Source organism: Mus pahari, chromosome 10 (assembly GCF_900095145.1).
Source record: "Mus pahari chromosome 10, PAHARI_EIJ_v1.1, whole genome shotgun sequence".
NCBI classification, from domain to species: domain Eukaryota; kingdom Metazoa; phylum Chordata; class Mammalia; order Rodentia; family Muridae; genus Mus; species Mus pahari.
In genome coordinates, this window is record NC_034599.1 from 30,350,309 (window position 1) to 30,372,093 (window position 21,785).

Sequence of the window (21,785 nt, forward strand, 5' to 3'; positions counted from 1 at the left end):
TCAGGAGACTGCCATGTTGCTAGTATGTCCCACCCCTTCAGACCAGGAGACCTGGTCTAGCCTATCTACAGCTGGCCTAGAGGCCATGAGGGACCCATCGGTGTGACGTCAGATACATGTTCTTCCCATTTAACTTTTGGGATGCTGCCTTACACTGGGTCTCTGCCATTACATTCCCCTTTCCATGCTGGTTAGCACAAGGATGTATGATACACACTAGTGTTGCCTGAGGAGCCTGCAACCTAGGGATTAACTTGGGCACAGTGATATCCAAGTGGGCCATCACGGCAGGGTGGCAATAACACTCACTGGAGGGACCACTGGCAGCCTGCGGGTATGGCAGAGCTGTAGGTTTCTGGCACACGTGAATTGGCTTTGTGAGAATCTAGCCATTCACCCCATGTTTTCAAGGTCATGATTTAATTTCTAAGTAGCAAATGTGGAAACTAAAAACATTTTTTTTTTTTTTTTGCTCCTAGAAATATGTCCATGGAAGATCTAAAATTTTCCTTGAAACACACTTTTAAAAAATTTTTTTGGGACAGGTCTTGCTGTGTTGACCATGCTGGCCTCAAACTTGCGGAACTCTGCCTGACTGGGCTTACTAAATGCTGGGATTACAGGTATGCATCACCATGCCCTGCTATGGTGAGATTTTTTATAAGCAAACTTTGGACTCCCTGACATGTTACTTCTGGGCTTATTTTGGTTGTGCTTAATTTTCTGGTAGATTTGTGTGAAGCATGCACGTGTGTGGGTGTACACATATGTGTGAGTGTGCACGGCTGCCAGTGGGTGTGCATGCACGTGCAGGGGTGTGGATGCTGTGGGGATGTGGAGGGCAGAAGCTGATGTCACTGCTCACTATCTTGTTTCCTGGGACAGTGTGTCTCACTGAACCTGGAGCTTGCCCTATCGGATACACTGACTTGTCCTAAGAGCTCCTGGATCTATGTCTCTGGCTCCTAGCTTTATACAGTCCTGTTCTACTAGGTCTGGCCTTTCCATGCGTGCTGGGGATGTGAACTCAGACACTCATGCTCACATAGCCATTGGGCCGTCTCCCCAGGTCTTACCTTGTTGTTTTTAAAGACTTCATTGCTCATTTTTTGTAACTATCTAGAATAAAGCCACATTTTTAAACATGAGATAACATGACTGATTAAATCTTTTCTAATCTGAAGATAGTAGCAAGCAGAGGAGGAAAATATTTGTAAGTTCTGGATGTCACCTGGAGTATTAAAAGACAAAATGCTCTCTCCAGAAGTTTTAAAGTATGCCTTTGTCTGAGAGAATATGGGTGGGAACGGGGAAATGAATACACAGTGAGGGCAGTCTGTGAGTGAGGCCTGAAAATGGATAGCTTTTCTATCCTGACAGCTTAAATTCTAAAAATCAATGGCGTTCTACTGCCCCCTCGTGGCCAGGTTCATGACTAGGCATGGTCTACACAGTGTATAAACTAAACAGAAAGCCCCGTGAGCAGCCCAGGGTAGGGTAGAAGGAATCTTGCACTCTCATTTAAAACGATCTCATGCTAGGAATCAACTTAGTTTCAAAGAGCCCTCAGGTCTCGGGTGAAGAGAGTCATGGCATTTATTTGTTATCTGTGACAGTTTCACCTTGACAGAGCCTCGACACAGAAAATTATCTTCAAACCCTGCTGAAACATTCTCACGTAAACTAGCCCACAAACAACAAAGGCCTCTCTCTCTCTCTCTCTCTTCAATATTCGATCTTCTCGATCTCATCCATGTCTTCTGGGTCAAGCTGCTTAATATTGCTGTCTGCAAGAATGAAAGAGAAAGGGACCGGTGTTACCCTGGGTGGTTCACGCTGCCCAGTGGTACGTTTCTGCAGAGACTGACGCCTTTGAGATCACACGTTCATAAGCAGGGTACAGTGGCGCACGTCTTTAATCCCAGCACTGAGGAGGCAGAGGCAGGTGGATCTCTGTGAATTTGATCTCTGGTCTATACAGAGTGAGTTCCAGGACAGCCTGGGCTACACAGAGAAACCCCATCTAAGAAAAAAAAAAAGTGCTCCTGAGAATTTTGTATAGAAAGCCCAAGATAAATAAGGGATTCTCGCCAAATAGCTGACCCTCCCCCGCCACGCACAAACAGCATCAAGTGGACTGGGTCCAGCATGCGCATACCTAGACACCTTGTGCAAAAGATGGGCTCAACAAGAAAATCTGGGGAGGACCAAGCCTGCTCACTATACTTCTTCCCAAGAGCTCGGCACGGCAGCAATGGCCTTCAGGGGTGCTTCTCACCCCACCACCCAGGTGGCTTAAGATGGGGAGCCTAGGCAACTCTCTGAAGGGTCAGCGGGCTGTGCAGCAGTCAGCCTTTACAAATTCTGATCCAAATGTTCTGTGAGTTCCCTTCCTGGGGAGCGCATCCACTGGCTCCAACAGAGTCCATCTGAGAAGATGGCACTGATGCCTCTTTGTCATGCTCCCCACCTACATCTGTGCTCTCTTGGGCTTGGGGAAATTTTTTATTTTGTTTTCTTTCAATGCAGAGTCTCACTATGTAGCTCTGCCTGTCTTTGAACTCACAGAGACCCTCCTGCCTCTGCCTCTTGAGTGCCCTTACTTAAAGCATGTGCCACTACACTTGGCTTCTGAAAGCATGTTCAGGAGAGGAGGCAGAACTTTTGGGTGGTGAAGACCTTAAGGTCCCCACATGTGCATTCTGCCAGTTTGGGGCCCCAGAAGGCTAGCTGAGCCTGCTTCTTTAGGTATGGGGTTGGAAAGGGTTGCAGAGTTCAGAAGTCAGGCTTGTCCTGTCTGAGAGGATGAGACAAGAGGAAGGGAAACTATAAACAAAAGAGGAAGTTGGGACACAATAAATCCTACTTTGTGGTACCACTCCCTCTATAGGCATAAAATTCTACAGACAGCAGAATGAGCGTCTGTGAATTCTACTTGACACATACCTTCTACTTAACAAGCATAAAGGAATTACATAATCATTTGGCCTATGTTATGACTCAGATCCTATGAATTAGAAGCGTTTCCCTCATGGCTTCTGCTTCACACAACCCCTCACTCTCCACAGGACCCTGAGCTCCTCCTACTGGGAATGTGAACATCTGCTACTTACTGAAGTGGTCTTGTATCTTCATAAGCAGGGGCAGCTTATCCACTTCAATCATGTTGAAGGCGAGACCTTTTTTACCAAAGCGTCCCGTCCGCCCTATGCGGTGGAGGTAGGTCTCATAGTCTGGCTCTTCTGATTGGTTTACAGGGAGGTCAAAGTTCACGACAATGGTGACCTGCTTCACATCAATTCCTAGGGGGGAAAGACACTGTAACATCTTGCAATATTTTCTTCAGGACAAATCCACTAAGAACTATATTTGCCAAAGGAATTCTTGCTTGTGGAAAAAAAATGGAAATCAAAACTGGTTTTATGTCATAAAATATGTCAGTTTGCTTACACACTGTGATATCTGTGATGCTGGTAAGACTGTTAATAAAGGCTAATTCTGCAGAAATCTAAATAGGTACAAAGCATGTATATGTGTAAGTGAGTGGGGATGGAGGAGAGAAAAGGGGGCCCTCACCAAACCTACTGGGCCAAGCATCAGTGGGGCTCAGCCATAGGTCCAGAGTCTTCTTACCCATTTCAGGGTGTAGCTCCATCCCCTCCCATGGCTATGTTCTCATCAGGTCTTTTATTTTTTAAATCTCTTGCCTCAACCGTTACAACTTCTGGAATGTCTTCCCCTCTATCTCTTTCCCCACTTCTCTAAATGTCTCACAAGATGGTGACTATAGCTCAGAGCCTAGGTCATAAGTTCCTCATGCCCTCAGACCACCTCTGGGCTCACATGTTCAATTCCAGTTACAAAGGCTAGTCCCTTTCCTACCAATTGAACTTTTCTGCTGGCTAGTGATGTGGCCCAGTGGTCAAGTGCCCACCTAGCAAGCACAAGGCCCAGGGTTTGACCCCCAGCATAAACCAAAACAAACAACAACAGCAACAACAAAAGCACCCTGAACTGTTTTCCTCCCTTCAGTACCTTTCCACCTGGTGCTGCCTCGCAGACCTCTTTGCTCTCTGGGCCACCCCCCCCCCCACAGATAGCTGCCCACATAATGATTTTGCCCTTTTTACGCTGAGCTTTCGCCCCACCCCTTTCACTCTAAGGCCTGAGGTTGTTGTGTCCAGAAAGGAAACCATAAAACTTTATATAGCCATTCACATTTAAATTAGTCAAATAAAGAAGTGCAGTTCCTCAGTCATCCTATGGTTGTTTCAAATGGTCAAGAGCTGATACAGTTAATAGCCACAGTGTGGACAGCAGAGTCCCTCTGGATGGCTCAGGCAAGTTCAGCCAAGGGTCACGGGCTTCACCCTTTTTCAGGCTATGCTTCCAAAAGTCAAAGGCTGAACCTACTGTGAATATAGCAGCCCATCGATCTGCTTGTTAAACTCCTAATGACCTAGAGAACATGGTTTGAATTTAGGGTCCAAGAAAGGATGTAGGAAAGATGAAGAGACAGCCAGTCTCCTCTTAACACTCCCCATCCCAAAGCTGTAGATTTAAAACTTGAATCCTCAAGAAACACCTGAGATACTAATAATGTTGATGTTGTTTGTGAACTGCCAATTAAAACCATGTGGAGCTACTATACATGTCCACCTGAATGGATGAAATAAGGAACTGACACGCTTAGTGAGTGACAGGGACATGGGACAACTGCTATGGGAGAGCACAGGAGCTGAGACATAGTCAAGGGCTGTGCAGTTTCTTAGAAGGCCGTCCCAGTGCTGGGTATTTACCCAGGAGAAAAGAGAGCATGTGGACACAGGACCCGCATGTGTGTTTCTTGTATACATGTATTCAGAGTTAGCCCCGAGTGGCGAGCAACTCCAGCAGCCATCTGGTACATGACTGAACTATCAACGGAATGCTATTCTCAATAAAAAGGAACAAACTACTGTTCCTCGTAGCAAACAAAGCTGGAGAAATTCAGCAGCATCGTATCAGGTGAAGAGGTCAGGGACTAAGGCTATACACTGGCTGGTTCAACTTAGGTGCAGCCTGGAAGAGACGAAAGTACACCCTGAAATCTCATCTGCAGTTGCCTGGGGCTATGCACTGGGAGGGGAGGCTGACTGCAGAGAAAGGTAAGACAAGGGTAGAGAGGTGGCAGGGTTCTGATGACAGTGGTGGTCACGTGACTGTGCATGTCAGGCAACTCTAAGGCGCACTGCGCATACATTCCACAGCAACACCCAGCTTTGACATACCTCGAGCACAGACATTGGTCGTTATGAGAACCTTCTCTTTGCCATCTCGGAATCTCTGAATGATGGAAGCTCTCTGCTCCACTGTGAGTTCCCCACTTAGCAGGGACACCTGGTGGCCATCCTGCATCATCTCCACAGACAGCCACTTGGCATTTCGACGTGTCTGTGAGAGAGAAAAGCAGTGATCAAACCCGACCGGCTATTCCTGTTATGCTTGTGGGTGCAAAGTTAAAGCCGCAGAAGAATCTTGCTTCCTTCCTCTCTCAGCCTTCTGAGAAGTCTTAGATTGTGACATGGGATTCTCTGACTGGGTTTCTAAGAGTCATGTTCTCTTAAACCCAGCCAAGCTTTGGCCTTCTCTTCCACAAGCTGATGACAAAACCAAGCCAACAAACAGTGCAAGAGTTCTTTGCAGGAGTCATCTGACTGACATCTCTAGCTACACCATGAAACAGCTACCCAACTTCCTGCTACTGCTCCTCCTGCTCCTCCTCCTGCTCCTCCTCCTCCTCCTTTTTGTTAAATGACCAAAAAGAAAACAATTCTAAAGCTAAGGATCTTTCCCAGTTTACATGGTGTCTTAGTCAGGGTTTCTATTCCTGCACAAACATCATGACCAAGAAGCAAGTTGGGGAGGAAAGGGTTTATTCAGCTTACACTTCCANACTGCTGTTNATCACCAANGNANNCAGGACTGGAACTCAAGCAAGCCAGTGAAGCAGGCAAGCCAGTAAAGAACATCCCTCCATGGCTTCTGCATCAGCTCCTGCTTCCTGACCTGCTTGAATTCCAGTCCTGCATCCTTTGGTGATCAACAGCAGTATGGAAATGTAAGCCGAATAAACCCTTTCCTCCCCAACTTGCTTCTTGGTTATGATGTTTGTGCAAGAATGGATACCTTGACTACGTTGTACATCGTGGTGCGCACTAGGCTCCGCACCACGATGTACAACGTCCACAAGCAGTGGAGCTACTATACATGTCCACCTGAATGGATGAAATAAGGAACTGACACGCTTAGTGAGTGACAGGGACATGGGACAACTGCTATGGGAGAGCACAGGAGCTGAGACATAGTCAAGGGCTGTGCAGTTTCTTAGAAGGCCGTCCCAGTGCTGGGTATTTACCCAGGAGAAAAGAGAGCATGTGGACACAGGACCCGCATGTGTGTTTCTTGTATACATGTATTCAGAGTTAGCCCCGAGTGGCGAGCAACTCCAGCAGCCATCTGGTACATGACTGAACTATCAACGGAATGCTATTCTCAATAAAAAGGAACAAACTACTGTTCCTCGTAGCAAACAAAGCTGGAGAAATTCAGCAGCATCGTATCAGGTGAAGAGGTCAGGGACTAAGGCTATACACTGGCTGGTTCAACTTAGGTGCAGCCTGGAAGAGACGAAAGTACACCCTGAAATCTCATCTGCAGTTGCCTGGGGCTATGCACTGGGAGGGGAGGCTGACTGCAGAGAAAGGTAAGACAAGGGTAGAGAGGTGGCAGGGTTCTGATGACAGTGGTGGTCACGTGACTGTGCATGTCAGGCAACTCTAAGGCGCACTGCGCATACATTCCACAGCAACACCCAGCTTTGACATACCTCGAGCACAGACATTGGTCGTTATGAGAACCTTCTCTTTGCCATCTCGGAATCTCTGAATGATGGAAGCTCTCTGCTCCACTGTGAGTTCCCCACTTAGCAGGGACACCTGGTGGCCATCCTGCATCATCTCCACAGACAGCCACTTGGCATTTCGACGTGTCTGTGAGAGAGAAAAGCAGTGATCAAACCCGACCGGCTATTCCTGTTATGCTTGTGGGTGCAAAGTTAAAGCCGCAGAAGAATCTTGCTTCCTTCCTCTCTCAGCCTTCTGAGAAGTCTTAGATTGTGACATGGGATTCTCTGACTGGGTTTCTAAGAGTCATGTTCTCTTAAACCCAGCCAAGCTTTGGCCTTCTCTTCCACAAGCTGATGACAAAACCAAGCCAACAAACAGTGCAAGAGTTCTTTGCAGGAGTCATCTGACTGACATCTCTAGCTACACCATGAAACAGCTACCCAACTTCCTGCTACTGCTCCTCCTGCTCCTCCTCCTGCTCCTCCTCCTCCTCCTTTTTGTTAAATGACCAAAAAGAAAACAATTCTAAAGCTAAGGATCTTTCCCAGTTTACATGGTGTCTTAGTCAGGGTTTCTATTCCTGCACAAACATCATGACCAAGAAGCAAGTTGGGGAGGAAAGGGTTTATTCAGCTTANACTTCCANACTGCTGTTNATCACCAANGNANNCAGGACTGGAACTCAAGCAAGCCAGTGAAGCAGGCAAGCCAGTAAAGAACATCCCTCCATGGCTTCTGCATCAGCTCCTGCTTCCTGACCTGCTTGAATTCCAGTCCTGCATCCTTTGGTGATCAACAGCAGTATGGAAATGTAAGCCGAATAAACCCTTTCCTCCCCAACTTGCTTCTTGGTTATGATGTTTGTGCAAGAATGGATACCTTGACTAAGACACATGAGTATCCTGGAGCAGAGCTGGCCTTGTTTTTATTCTACAAAGGATTTCAGTTCTGTCCATATGCCAGCAGATGCCAGTCTAGTGCAGGGACATGTCTCAAGATCCTGCTCATAAGGCTTAGCATGTTCATGTGGTAGGGACAAAAATAAACCATAGCATGAAACATGTCAGCAGAAAGCAAGGCACAGCACCTCCCATACCCACATAAAAAACCATAGTGGGATGTCAGTATTAAGCAACATCCAGGAAACCTTCTGATAGGAGCAGGGTCTCTAAGAGGAAGCTTATTCAACATCAACTTAGGGTTCTATTCCACCTTCTCAGTCCTAAGTTTTACCCCTAAACTAGACTTCTATTCAGAGCTGTCTTGAGGATTAAACTGAACACAGTGCCTGGCTGGAAGGCATTTATCAATAGAATAGTCTCCCACCCCCACTTGTATGGACCTCTGTCTGTGGCAAGGACACAGGCAGCAGGCTTACCTGGCAGAAGATAATGGCTTGGCCAATGGTGATGCCACCATAAATGTTACAGAGGGCTTGGTATTTGTCTTTCCTGTTCTCACACAACACGTAATACTGCCGGATGTTGTTCAGGGTCAGTTCCTCTTTTCGCAACTTGATAACATTGGGGTCAGGAATGATTCGTTCAGCAAACTGCCACACAGAGTCCTCAAAGGTTGCTGAAAAGAGGAGCATCTGGCATTCAGAGGGTAAAGCTCTGAAAGAGAAAGGAACCAGACAGTCACTCTTCAGGCACTGCCACCAGCTGCTCTGTGTACACTTGTGGATACGCAGGGCTGTATGCTGTGATCAGCTCCACATTCATGCACAACATCAAACATCCTGCCAACTACCCTGAATGTCAATCTCAGAGCAAAGCTTAGGTAAACGATCTGGAAGGTTCATGTCAATCTCCTTCTACTGTAAGATTCAGCAATCTCACACTGGATATACATCTAAACAGAATGAAAAGAACCACTTATTTGTTTTAGCCAAAAGAAAGGAAAGTGGGATGGGGGGTGCTGAGCAAACAACATAAATACTCTACCCATCATGCAGTGTTCTCATGAGTAGAAAGTACAAGGGAACCATTCAGAAGGCCCCTTGACTCTCAAGCCTTTTACTCTAGGCCGGACCTCACTAACTTACTGCTTAGAAGATGGCAAAGGGGGAGTCACCCTTGACTGGCCATAAGGATGTTGGATTCCTTACATCGGGCAGCTAAGCACACACTACCAGGAGACTAGTGCAGAAGTTCCAGAGTTGGAGCTCTGAGCCTTAATGGTGGGGTGGAGATAAACCACGTGACCAAAGGGAAAGTGTGCCTACTTCCTGGCAGCCTCTTCTCACCCCAGATGGTCAGCAGCCAAGTTCTACCTCCTGGAAGGGAATCGGACATCACACAGTTCTACTGCCCCTTATGACAACCATCCTAGAGTAAAGCTTCCAAGTGAGGCATACACTGAGCAGATTCCTGGATTTTAGTCCCTCAGATCATGAAAGAGCAGGCAAGTACTGCCAGACAGAGAAAGTGCCACCTTTTATGAAATACAGATATAGCAAAGAAACAAAACAGGAGAGCTGGCCAGTTCAGAGATGATGTTGAAAATGGGGCCGGGGGGGGGGCGGTGGGTAGGCCAAATCAAAACAGCAACAACACTATCCTGCAAAAATACTGAAATTAGCACTCGAAGAAGAAGGTGGGTGCTGTATTTGTAACACAAGGAAAGGAAATAATGGAAAAGAAACAACCAGAAAACACAGCCAGTACAATACAGACAAGAAAAAGAAGGCTGAAGACCTCCATTTAGCTCTAGACAGAAGGAAATGCACAACAGAACACAGATTAACACAGGCCCTGGATGAAGCGTTTAGGACCAGGCACTCCGGCCAGGGATCTAAGAGGCCAATGTGGAGACAGACTTCTAAGTTTAGGGAAAGAGAGGCAGTGCTTCCGGATTTCTAAATTTGGCTTCCTCAAAAGCCCAGTGCTGGGGTGAAAGCACAGTCTCTCAGGTACCTCAGCACAGCACCCAAATGAGCATGTGCCACTGTGCTGTCCCTGGGACCAACCTCCATGACATGGAGTAGCTGTAACTCAGGGTTTACAGCACAGTGCCTTGAGCTGTGGGCTATGTGTGAGTGAATGAGGGAGTTGTGACATAGTCTGCAATTCAGTAAAAGGTGTGAGTGGCTAACGACCAACAATTAATTCAAAATCAAACATGTGATGAAGCTAAGCTGTTTCTAGCAGAACCTGCCTGTGTTGAGTAGTGTAACTTCATTGTAGTCCTGTTTCTGAGCACGTGGAATGTGCACTTTGTGCTGTGTGTGCCGTGCCACTGAAGCCATACAAAACGCCCACGCATGCTACTTGAGATGCCTGGCTAGAACCGGTCACCACTGTATGCTTTTGCGCTTCCTCCCTACAGAGCTTTCTGCTCTTATAGGAACACCGCTTAGCATGTTCTTATCAAATTAGTATCTTGTAATTGTTGTACTATTTGATTTTAAAACTGCTGAGTTGCTGATTTGAGTTTCATAAAAAATCATTCTAGCAATTTCCAAAATGGTATGAGATATACTCCTGCTATTTGTATTACACAATTATGCAAAGTGGTACTCCTAGCACTGGCCATTTAAAAAAAATCAATTCCAGAAAGTATTGAATATACTCTGTTGCAGACAAGATTTAATTCCTGCTATAAAGGTAGGATGCATGTCCATCTCTTCATTATGCAAATTATCTCACATGCATACTAACAAACTGTCTTAAAATAAATCTATGATTCATTCTTAGTAAATACTTGATATGCATACTTATGGCATATACCTAAATATCTGGGGGTCATGTAAAAATTTCTTGAGTGAAAACCAGTCCCTGATGCATTTAGATAACAAAAGAGGGAATGTTTTTGGTGGAGGTGTGGTAAGGTGTGGGGAAGGAGGTGCCCTCTGTGGGTCCATGCTGAGGCATCTGTTCCTCCTGAGGGACCAGTCACTATATAGAATACTATAGAGTATTCTATACTCTATAGTATAGAATAGAGTTTATTCAGGGCATGGGGAGGGAAGTCAAGAGGGTGGTAGAGGCAGAGAAAGGGAGAGGGAGAGGGGGATGGGAGAGAGAGAGAGAGAGAGAGGAGAGAGAGAGAGAGAAGAAAAGAAGAGAAGAGAAGAGAAGAGAAGAGAAGAGAAGAGAAGTAGAGGGACAGAGGAACAGAGGAGTAGAAGCCGGCCATGAGCACGTGGAGAGAGAGGGGGACAAGGGATGAGAGGGACAGAGCAGGAGCAGGAAGGCAAGAGCAAGAGAGTGGAGAGGGCAAGCAGCCCCTTTTATAGTGAGTCTGGCATCCCTGGCTTGTTGCCAGTAACTGTGAGGTGGAGCCTAGACAAAATGCTAACAGTCCCAAGGAGAGAAAGTCTAAGACTTGGTTCAAACTCTAAGTGGGATATCTGCATCAAACCCTTCATCTCAGAGTTCAGGGAACATTACAAAAGAGGATGCAGAAAGAGTATAAAGCCAAAGGGGATGGAGGGCACCAGAACAAGGCTCATATGAGCTCACAGAGATGGAAGCAGCAGGCACAGGGTGGACATGGGTCTGCACCAGCTCTGCTGTGCATATGTTACAGCTTTGAGCTTAGTATCTTTATGGGGCTCCTGCCTGTGAGAACAAGTGTCTCTCTGAGTCTTGTGCCTGCACCCAGGACTCTTTTCCTTCTGTTGGGCTGTCTTGTCCAGCCCCGATGTGATGGCTTTTTACTTTATCCGGTTACAGTTTAGTTTGCCCTGTTTGGTTGCCATCGCTTGGAAGCTAGTTCTTTTCTGTTGAGACAGAGAGGAAGTAGACTGGGAGGGGCAGGGGAACTGGGAAGAGTAGAGGGAAGGAAAACTGCCTCTAAAAACCCAGGATCGATTGTATGAGAAAAGAATCTATTTTGAATAAAAGGAAAAAAAAAAAAAAAGAGACCCGTTTTATAAATCTAAATAAAATGTCCTTTGAATGCAGAAGCGTTGGTAACAGATGACCCAGGTCTTTCAGTGTGAAAGTTGACTTTTTTTTTTTTTTTTGATTTATTTATTATTATATCTAAGTACACTGTAGCTGTCTTCAGACACTCCAGAAGAGGGCATCAGATCTCATTACAGATAGTTGTGAGCCACCATGTGGTTGTTGGGATTTGAACTCAGGACCTTCAGAAGAACAGTCAGTGCTCTTAACCACTGAGCCATCTCTCCAGCCCCGACTTTTTCAAATCTATACTCATCAATTTAGTTTAGACCATTCTTCAGACAGACATGTATATCTCATGTGTATTCCAGCAACAAACACATGCTCCTGGAAAGCGTTGTTGATTCACGCCTGGAATCTTAGCCTTTAGGAGGCTGAGGTCTGCATGGGAAAAGGCAATAATCAACTCTAGAGGAAAAGTGTGTAATAAACACAAAACAATCACACTACACTGCTTGTCCCAGAAGCGAAGGGTGTGCGTGTGTGTGTGTGTGTGTGGGGGTGCGTGCGTGTGCACACGTGCGTGCATACTCAGGATGATAGGACCATTGTCTGTACAATCAAACTCTTAGGATTTAAGCACTGAGAGGAGACAGAGGGAGTGGGTAAAGGAACTCAGGCCTACTTTCTACACTGGGAAGGTAGGGGACATAATGTGTGCATATGATTTAAGACATGAAGGTCAGCATCAGAAAAAGAGAGGCATGCTCTAGGGAATGGGCGGGGCAGGGATTACTGTTCTACATTATAAGCCTTTCATTACTACTGAATTTCATGTGGAGTAAATACTACTTTTTTAAAAAAAGAAAAGAAAGAAAGAAAGAAAGAGAAAAAAAAAAAAGAGCAACGCAGACTGCTAACTTCCCTCCCCAAACCCCATTCAGTGACTGTGAGGAGGGGCCCAGAAATGTGTTATCTGAAGCCCTTTGGGCGATCTGAATAGAGAAACCTGGGGAACTGCTAAGATTTACTCACAGATTGGAAGCAGAGACAGGCCCAGACCTGCCCAGCAGCACCGTGTTTCTAGTCTACCCCATTAGACTGTGATGGTTTGCACATGCTCGGCCCAGACAGTGGCACTGTTAGTCACTGTGAGTGTGGGCTATAAGACTTTTATCCTAGCTGCCTGGAAGTCAGTATTCTGCTAGCAGCCTTCAACTCCTCCTGCACCATGCTTGCCTGGATGCTGCCATGCTCTTGACTTGGAGATAATGGACTGAATCTATGAACCTGTAAGCCAGCCCCAATTAAATGTTGTCCTTATATGAATTGTCTTGGTTGTGGTTCTGTTCACAGCAGTAAAACCCTAACTAAGACAGCAGCCTTCAGCAGATTCCTTCGGGATCCTGCCTAGGCTACAAAACATGATTGGCAAAGCAGGATGCGACTCAGAACACATTTCACCTGGAAGCCTGCACTGCAAAAGTAAAGCCAAGGGGCAGGAATCGACGTAGTCTGAAGGATCTCTGAGCTGGTGAAAGGAATGACTACCCACAGTCAATCTGGAGGTGAGGATGGCAGGAAATTAAGCAGGGAATGCAATTAGGAAGAGTGGACACACACAAGTCATTTGGACTGAAAATCTGGGAAGAGAGGATGAACGTGAAGATTACCTTTGGATACGGATGCTCTGATCGGAGAATCCTTGGGTGTCAATCATCACATCTGCTTCATCCAGGACAAACACACGGATCTTTGTCAAATCAATCAGTTTTTGCTTGAAACACCAATCTAGGACAGTCCCAGGAGTACCAATGATAATCTGTTTGGTGACTTCGGTGCCCCTTGGAACTGTGGAGAAAAGGGTTTTAAGTCTCCTGTAGATATAAACCGACCTACTCACTCTAATGGTACACAAGCCAGGCTGACATATTTCTTGGTGATGAGGACATATAGTACAGTATCATTTTTCAAGTGCAAACCCAGAGGGTCATGGGTGTATTTAGATTCTGCAGAATTTTAGTATAGATCCCAGAGTTCTAAGTTTATGGTAATAATAGCCTTATATATATATTTGGTTGTACTCTCTGTGCTCTTTTAAAAACCATGCTTGGAGAAACTGGATATATTGGCATCCTATGGCCCGGATACTCACTCACATAAGTTCAAGACCAGACTGGGCAACACAGTGAGACACTGTCTAAAACAAACAAACAAACCAACCAATCAAAAACCAAACAAAGCAAACCAACAAAATCACATCCGGCATTCTATTTCTATTGGCCGATGGGGACAATGGTGTAGTTGTGGTGAAAGTGGTTAGGGGTGGGAGCACAGGCAGGAAATGCTGGCTACTTTGGAGACTGGCAGGAGGGGTGAAGCTCATGGCCAGTATGCTCTACTGCATGAGCTGAGAGACTGGTCTCAGTTACAGAAACTACAATACACTGACAATACACTGTGCGGGATAAGTGAAGAATGGGAACACTCACCTACCTGGCACAAGGACCTAGTGTTTGTCTCCCATTCCCCCCACCCACATTAGAGCACAAAACCTTCCAAAATGCAAAGCTCTTCTAAATGGGAAACAACAAAAATGCTCATAATAGGCCAGCTGTGAAAACTATGGGATGCTGAGAAGCTGCTCAGAGGGTGGTGTGACATGCTTCCAGCTTGTGAGCTCTCGATGAAACCTATGTGCAGAGAAGCATCTGCAAGAGTTCAAAGAAGAGCAAAGACTGGCCTGTCCTCTGGAAGGCAAACTTCCCTTCTTTTATCCTCCCACCCTTTAAAATTTCATTTTTCCATGATAAGCATGTAATACACTAATGGAAAAAAAAAACAAATAAAACTTGTTTGGCACAAAACTTCCAAGTCTCAAAAAGCAGACTATAAAAAAGACATCTTCTGGGCTGGTGAGGTGGCTCAGCGGGTAAGAGCACCCGACTGCTCTTCCAAAGGTGCAGAGTTCAAATCCCAGCAACCACATGGTGGCTCAAACCATCCTTAAGAAGATCTGACGCCCTCTTCTGGAGTGTCTGAAGATAGCTACAGTGTACTTACATATAATAAATAAAATCTTAAAAAACAAAGAACAAAACAAACAAACAAAAAAGACATCTTCTTACAAGGTGTGGAAATAATGTACTGTCTGCTGTGTCCTCATTATATTCCAGGCTATGCCAGTGTTTTAAGCCTGGGCCACTTCATTTATTAATATCCCCCCCCCCCCTTTAGAGATGAGAAAGCAAGAGAAGTTGCAACAGCTTTGTTAGGTGTGAAGCCAGGATTTAACAGGTAGCCAAGACGGGCAGACGGGTACATACTTCGGTTTCCTCGAATGGCATACATCACTTCTACATCCACGCAGAATTTGCCCATCCTTTCAACCACACGACCAGTCTGCAGAGCCAGTTCATAGGTAGGAGCCAGGCAGAGGCACTGCAAGATGGAAGAGGGGAGGAGGAGGAGGAGGAGGAAGGTTCATACAAGCTACTGTTCAAATCTGAAATCAATTAAATGTTGTACAGGAGGAGGCATACAAATGACACTGATGACTTCAGTGGAGTGAAGCATTTTAATTTGAATATAATTTGGCAGACAGAGAGATGGGAGGTGCCGAAGTACTAAGAAACAGTTGCTTTATTTAGAGCTCCATAGAAGCACAAGTTACTGCTCTCTGTCTTTTGATGGGAGCTGGGATATGAGGAAGGCAAGATAAATCACGGCTGGTACAATACCCATCACATCTTGCTTGCTCTTAAGAGTCTGCCTGCTTCCAGCAAACTCTGCTTAAACCACATTATGAATATAGGATCCTGCTAGAATGACATCCTGTGCCCCCCAACCCCTCACTCCGGCCATCTCCCATAGAAGTGACTGTTGAATGAAGATGCTGATGGAAGAAACTTGGGATATTTAAAGTGTCATGTGCAGGATCTGTGGTAGAAAAGGCCACTACAAAAGCACTAAAAATAGTTTCCACACCTTTTCAGCACACGTGGGATCAAGCAGGGCTCCCTTGAATAGTTTGTATCGATAGCACACTTTAAATATACATTTCAGTAGCCTTATCTGGAAAGTACACTTTTTGTGCTTGACCTCTGCCATATGCATCTACAGTTTATGGGAGTCACCGGAAGCTTCTTGAGAAAGCCTTTTTTTTTTTTTTTTTGACACATGTGGAAAATCAGCCTGTGAAAGAACTTGATGAGTGCCCTTTGGAGGAAACAGGTTATGAGTACCAGATTGTTTTTGTGAAAAGAAATGAGGCCAGGAGAACGTTGAGCTGGGTGCCTTGACCAGCTACTCGGTGTGACTGCAGGAAGATACTTTTCTCCCCAAGAGTCTTTGAGAAAGGAGTGGGGTGCACTGGATGCCCTTCTTGCCCTAGAACTAAGCAGCCATCATCACTATATGCTTACTTATCCCAAACACAGGGCTGAAAATGTATGTGGCTTCTCTGAATCCATATGCTGACCTCAGGAGAAGAGCATTCACTCACTCATTCATTCGTCATTGCTGACCTCAGGAGAAGAGCATTCACTCACTCATTCATTCGTCATTCGATGCTTAATGAATTGTCCCTACAGTCCTGGCAGTCTGCTGGGTGTGAGGAGTCAAGTGTGAACAGATCAAGGATGAGTCATGCCTCTGGAGTGCTGTCTTTACAGAGAGGAAACAGTCTCGGAGGTTTACTAACTTGCCCCTGACACTCAGCTAGGTGGGCATTGGTGGTAAGGTTGGGATTGGACGCAGCTGGACCCTGGCCAGTGCTGGGCACCACTACCCCATATCCTACCCAGCGCTCTAGGATTTTATGAAGGAAGGCCGAGTCTACATTTCAGTTGCAGTAATATTTGCAGAAAGACCAGTCATTGCTTAAACATGACTGCCACTGCAGTTATAATCATTTCCATTGCAGCCCTTCCTTACCTGTGGAAACAATTCCAAGGCATTCACTCGGCTTAGCATTGCTAAGACAAAGGCAGCAGTTTTTCCTGTGCCAGACTGGCTCTGTGCTATGAGGTTCTGGGGACTATGAAAAAAGAGAAGACAACAGGGAATAAATGGAATACAAGCTCCTGGGCATAAGCAGAAGAAACCAAAACCAAGCGACTTGGAAGATCACTACCCTGTAAACTCACGGGTGTGCTAGCATCATGGGGAGGGCCATCTCTTGGATTTTGGATGGTCGGTTAAATCCCATCGCATAAATCCCTTTTAGTAACTCTTCTTTTCTGTAAAACAGAGACAGACAGACAGACAGGCAGACAGACAGAATTAATTCTCAAAGCAAAGCCTCTGCTGGACGGTAGCCTCATTAATATGCATACAGAAATGCATACTTGAAAGGTGCACCTCTGAGGTGTCACTTTGCAATTGAGCGTCGTCAGTGAGCATCCTCAGTTTTCTCTGACACAGTGTTTGACACTTAGGGAGGTATTTTAGCTCATGGTTTAAGAAGGGGTACAGTCCATTACGGTGGGGAGAGCGTGTTGGTGAGCATGTAAAGTTGCTGATCTCATTGTGCCTGTGGACAGAAAACAGAGATTGACTCTGTTCCTGCTCACCTGGCTTTCTCCTTTCCTGTGTTTTACTCAGATGGAGCCCCCAGCCCATGACAGTGCCAGTCCCAAGCAGGACATTCTTTCCTTCTCACCTAAACCTCACTGCAAACACCTCAGACACACACCCAGATGTGTGTGACCTGGGTCATTCCAAATCCAGTCAAGGTGGCAATAAAGATTAACGTTCTATAAGCACTGGAAGTCATACTTAGAAATACATTATTTATACATCAACCCTACTCCCAACTATATACAGTCATGCCTCTAAGTTGGACTACTAAAATAATAAGCTAGGCTAGAAGACTGGGTCAAGGGAAGGCAAAAGGGCCGAAAGCCAAACGTTCTGTTAAGGAGAGGGAGGGGTGGTGGTGAGGATTCTTCTGATGAAAGGAACGTATCCATTTACCACAAGTGTTATTTTTCCATGAAACTGGGAAACCGAGTGGTAGTTGTGGTTTAATTCCTTTTCATGAATGACAGGAATTTTCAGAAAAGAAAAGGATGATTGAGGTGACCCTTATGGTTTCTTTTTGACTCAGGACCCTATAATCCCATACTGATGATGCAGGAACTTTAAAATGCATCTTTCCTGTACTCCTCTGCGAAACGTCCGAATGTGAACAGCCCAAATGGGCTTTCATGAATCACTCCTATATTTGGGTGTTCTTTTCTCATTTTATATTTTCTTCCAATCAGGGTTTCTCTGTGTAGCCAGTCTGGCTGTCCTGAAACTGTCTCTGTAGACCAGGCTGGCCTTGAACCCACACAGATCACCTACTTTTGCCTTTCAAGTGTTGCAATTGAAGGAAAGCAACACCATATGCCTGGCTACATTGGATGTTCCTAATTTGGTATGTTATTGTGGATGACTGGCAACCCCGTCTAAATCATAGGCCTCTCTACCACTTAGAAAATGCCTGGGCACTGGGATGTTGGATCTTTTCCTTTATGTAAATTCATATGTTACTATATCATTCTCTTGGAAACCAAATATTGGGCGTTCCCGATTGAGAACCTGGCAACAAAGGCCAAACAAGAATCAGGAAATCCAATCCTCCATAATCAATGAAGACATCTTCCAGATCCATAAACCATTTCTCTACTACAAAGCAAAACTGTGTGCTAAGTAAGTATAAGTAGCATTGAGGTACAGCCAAGCCCTGGGATGAGTGCCCCAGCAGCTGTCCACACTCACTCACAGGCTCAATCAAGCAACGGGCCTAAGGCATGGGCAAAAGGTGTGTCTAAAGTTGCCTTTTGGACAGTTGGCCAAGCTGCTACCTAACCAGGTTCATTCTGCCTATATACACGGCAGGCAATGTAAGCCTGGTTTGGCCTCACATATCTGAGGCCTTTTTTCTTCTTGTTGTTGTTAGATTATGTTTTCTTCATGGCAATTTTAGGGGATGAAAACTCATTTAAGAAAGTTACTCATTTTAATGCCATTTGAAATAAAGTATGGTTAGAAAAGCAAAAAGCTTATGACATTTTAAGAAGTGCTAATGGGATCATGCTCAGGCCATCAACGCCTGTGTCTGGATTCTGATACAGAGAATGACAATATGGCTGTCCTCGATTGGGCATCCCCAACTCCTACAAGATTAAAATAGTTTCTACCAAAAAGTGCTCAGGTTGCTAGCCAACTTAGGTATCCAAGTATTCCCTGGGATATGTTTTAATTACATGTAAAATTATAGGATCTACTTTAATACGGCATACTACGAAACAAAGGGGATGCCGATGGGTTTTAGTAACTAGCACAGTAGGTTGTTAATGTTTCCTCGCACAAGCATCCATATACACTAAGAGCTAAGATACTCACAGCCGTAGCTCTTCAAATGTTTTCACTGAGTAGAGTGGAGAGCTGGGATCCTTCTGTAAGACTTCTACTCGGTGGCTGGATTCTACTAAGGACTGACGGATTAGCTTGTTTAAGAGTGAATTGGCTGCCAAATCCACTAAAAAAGCAAAATCACAAGGGGACATGAAACCTCCTGGATGACAGCTGACTAACTGTTATCGCCTACTGAGTAACAGTATGTATCAGCCAACAGCAGCTTAGTCTCAGCTTCCTGACAGAAGGAAGTCCAAGAAGGAATGCCATGGCACCGAGGATTCCCTCGTTTCACCAAGACGCAGTTTCTTATGTTCTGTTGTGCAAACCCTTGACCCCGTGCAGACCCACATCTAATTGCAATATCTTCCTAGCCAAACTGAACATTCTTAACCTACACCTTGCAGTTTTCATTTCAATGTAGTCTAAAGAAACACACCCCCTCCTAATTCAGTATTTTTTTTGACAGCATTCATTCAAAAAGAAAACAAAGACAGTGCTTTCCCAAGGAAATCAATCCTATTAGCACCGTCAAAGCAATGATAAACCAAGCAGCGGAGCTAGTAGGTACATTCAATCGAACTTGACTCCTACCTACATCGTCTTCATCATCATCTTCTTCCGTGTTAAGAGAGCCGTCTATGAGGGTAAAAAGGAAAAATAAGAAGCATAAAGAAAAATGTTGAGTAAAACCATACAATGCATTCTCAGAAGCTCTCACAGATTCTAGTGTATGCAAACAGAGCCTTCTCCTAGAATAGTAAAGTGACGTTGACTGAGGAGTTTCAATGGAGAGGAAGGAAGCCAAAGCTATTTCATGGCAGATACATGGGGAAAGCAAAGGTGTTTAATTAAGCCAGTCTTGCTTTAGCCTAACAACACTCACCTATGTTTTGGACTGTGGTACTCCTAATACCACGAAGGTTCTTCCTGGGATGGACGAGATTTGAAAACTATTGAAAGGCACAAATTTCAACCAAGGTTAGGAAGCAGGACATCGAGCAGGAAGCATGATGCTATCCTACAGCAGGGGCAGGGAAGACCACCTCAAACTGCTTCCTTTGCAATGTTAAGGGTTAACGATTTCATTTTAGGAATCTGTGTAACTGTATGAATTCTCATATAATAGAATGGGAGTTTCCATAGCCTCTCTTTATAAGGGCTCTTAGTCTGAATATGGCCAGCATCTGGGTGATGGGTGGTTTACAACACCTACAAGGGGAAGGTGGCTATGAAGATGAGAAGCCTGCTAAATGGTCAAAACCAGGATAGGAGAAAACTCAGTACAGCTAGGACTAGCAGCGGCGCGCTCTCTCTGTATTTCCTGGGGTCTCTGTCCTTTCAAATCAAAGGTCGGTCCTTTCTGGGAGTCTCCTTTTCTGTGGCCCTTCCAGCCCAGCCCCCCATCACTTGACACCCCTCTCCAAACGCCGGCGGGGCGCTCCCCTTCCCAGGGGACTTCCCTCGGGAGTCCTGTTCTAGCCCCCGCCCCTGGGCCCTCCCCTGCTCAGCGGCAGTTACGTGGCTGTTCAGCCGCTCGCTCTCCGCCTCCCCGGCGTCGCCTCCCCAAAGTAACGACGCCATAGCTGCGGTCTCCGCTCTCGCCCCCGGCACGTGCTGCCACCCCCGCGCGGGGCAGCGCCGGCTCGGCTCAGTGGCCAATGGTCAGGCTCCGGGACCGGCGTCCGCCTCACGACCACCCGTGGCGCGGCGCAGTGCGCAGGCGCGGGCCCGGCGCGGGGCGGGCGGAGGGAGAGAGGTGCGGGGCGCAGCTGTGCGGGACACCCGCGAGCTTTCCGTTTGACCAGCCGGCCATCCGCACAGCATAAAGTGGGCACACAGGCGGTACACATACCGCGCTGCAGGCTCTCGTGCGGGTATCTCTCCCGACAGCGCCACTTGGGCATCACAAGGTGTGAGGTTGCACAGTGGAGGGACAGATGGGCTTGACCAGAGGTTCGGAAGGAAAGCAGAATTCAAGTGCGAACATATGTCCAGGATACCTGTGATGTGCCCACAAACACGCACATTTTAATTTTTATTCTAAGGCAGGGTCCCCTTTTAAAGCAACCTGGACCACCACTATCTATAACATATATTGCACAGCTCTGGGGGTAGATATCTTATGCTAAGTTTGGACCAAAGAACCAAGATTTTCGGTTTTCTGATTGGAATTTTAAGACTTGGGGCAACATTTCTATCATTGTCAAAAGCTGAAACTCAAAACTGTAGCAATGATCTCTCCGTGGTGCTGAAGCAGAATTCCTTGGCCCTGTTCTGCCGCAGCAATCTTTCAGTGTTTTCAGGTTATAGCATTTCCCTTTAACCCTTACATTTACATTCTAATTCTAATAGTAACTGTTTCGACTCTCAAGGTTAAATTTCTGTTAATTAAACAATGTTGGGACAGGATCTTCAATCTCTTAGTTTTCATATAGATAGCCACATTTGAAAATCTTTTTTTCTCATTTTAGACCAGACTGTTTTTCACGTATTGATTTTGGCTTGCGGTAAAGAGGAAGCTGCATCAGAACTGTTTCACCTCTCAAGGTTAAATTTCTGTTAATTAAACAATGTTGGGACAGGATCTTCAATCTCTTAGTTTTCATATAGATAGCCACATTTGAAAATGTTTTTTTTT

General features: G+C 45.7%; 1 protein-coding gene across 1 annotated transcript; it reads right to left on the reverse strand.

Moving 5' to 3' along the window:
- Positions 1-1,578: 1,578 nt before the first annotated feature.
- On the reverse strand, positions 1,579-20,824 carry Ddx25 (DEAD-box helicase 25). Its single transcript, XM_021206576.2, has 12 exons — positions 20,666-20,824; positions 20,031-20,097; positions 19,739-19,783; positions 19,133-19,268; positions 16,888-16,980; positions 16,676-16,778; positions 15,067-15,181; positions 13,414-13,591; positions 8,266-8,503; positions 6,869-7,031; positions 3,114-3,302; positions 1,579-1,787 (listed from the first exon to the last, which is right to left on the reverse strand). The coding sequence occupies exons 1-12, from the start codon at positions 20,726-20,728 to the stop codon at positions 1,726-1,728; spliced, it is 1,452 nt and encodes a 483-aa protein (XP_021062235.1). The 5' UTR covers positions 20,729-20,824; the 3' UTR covers positions 1,579-1,725.
- Between the last annotated feature and the right edge of the window lie 961 nt (positions 20,825-21,785).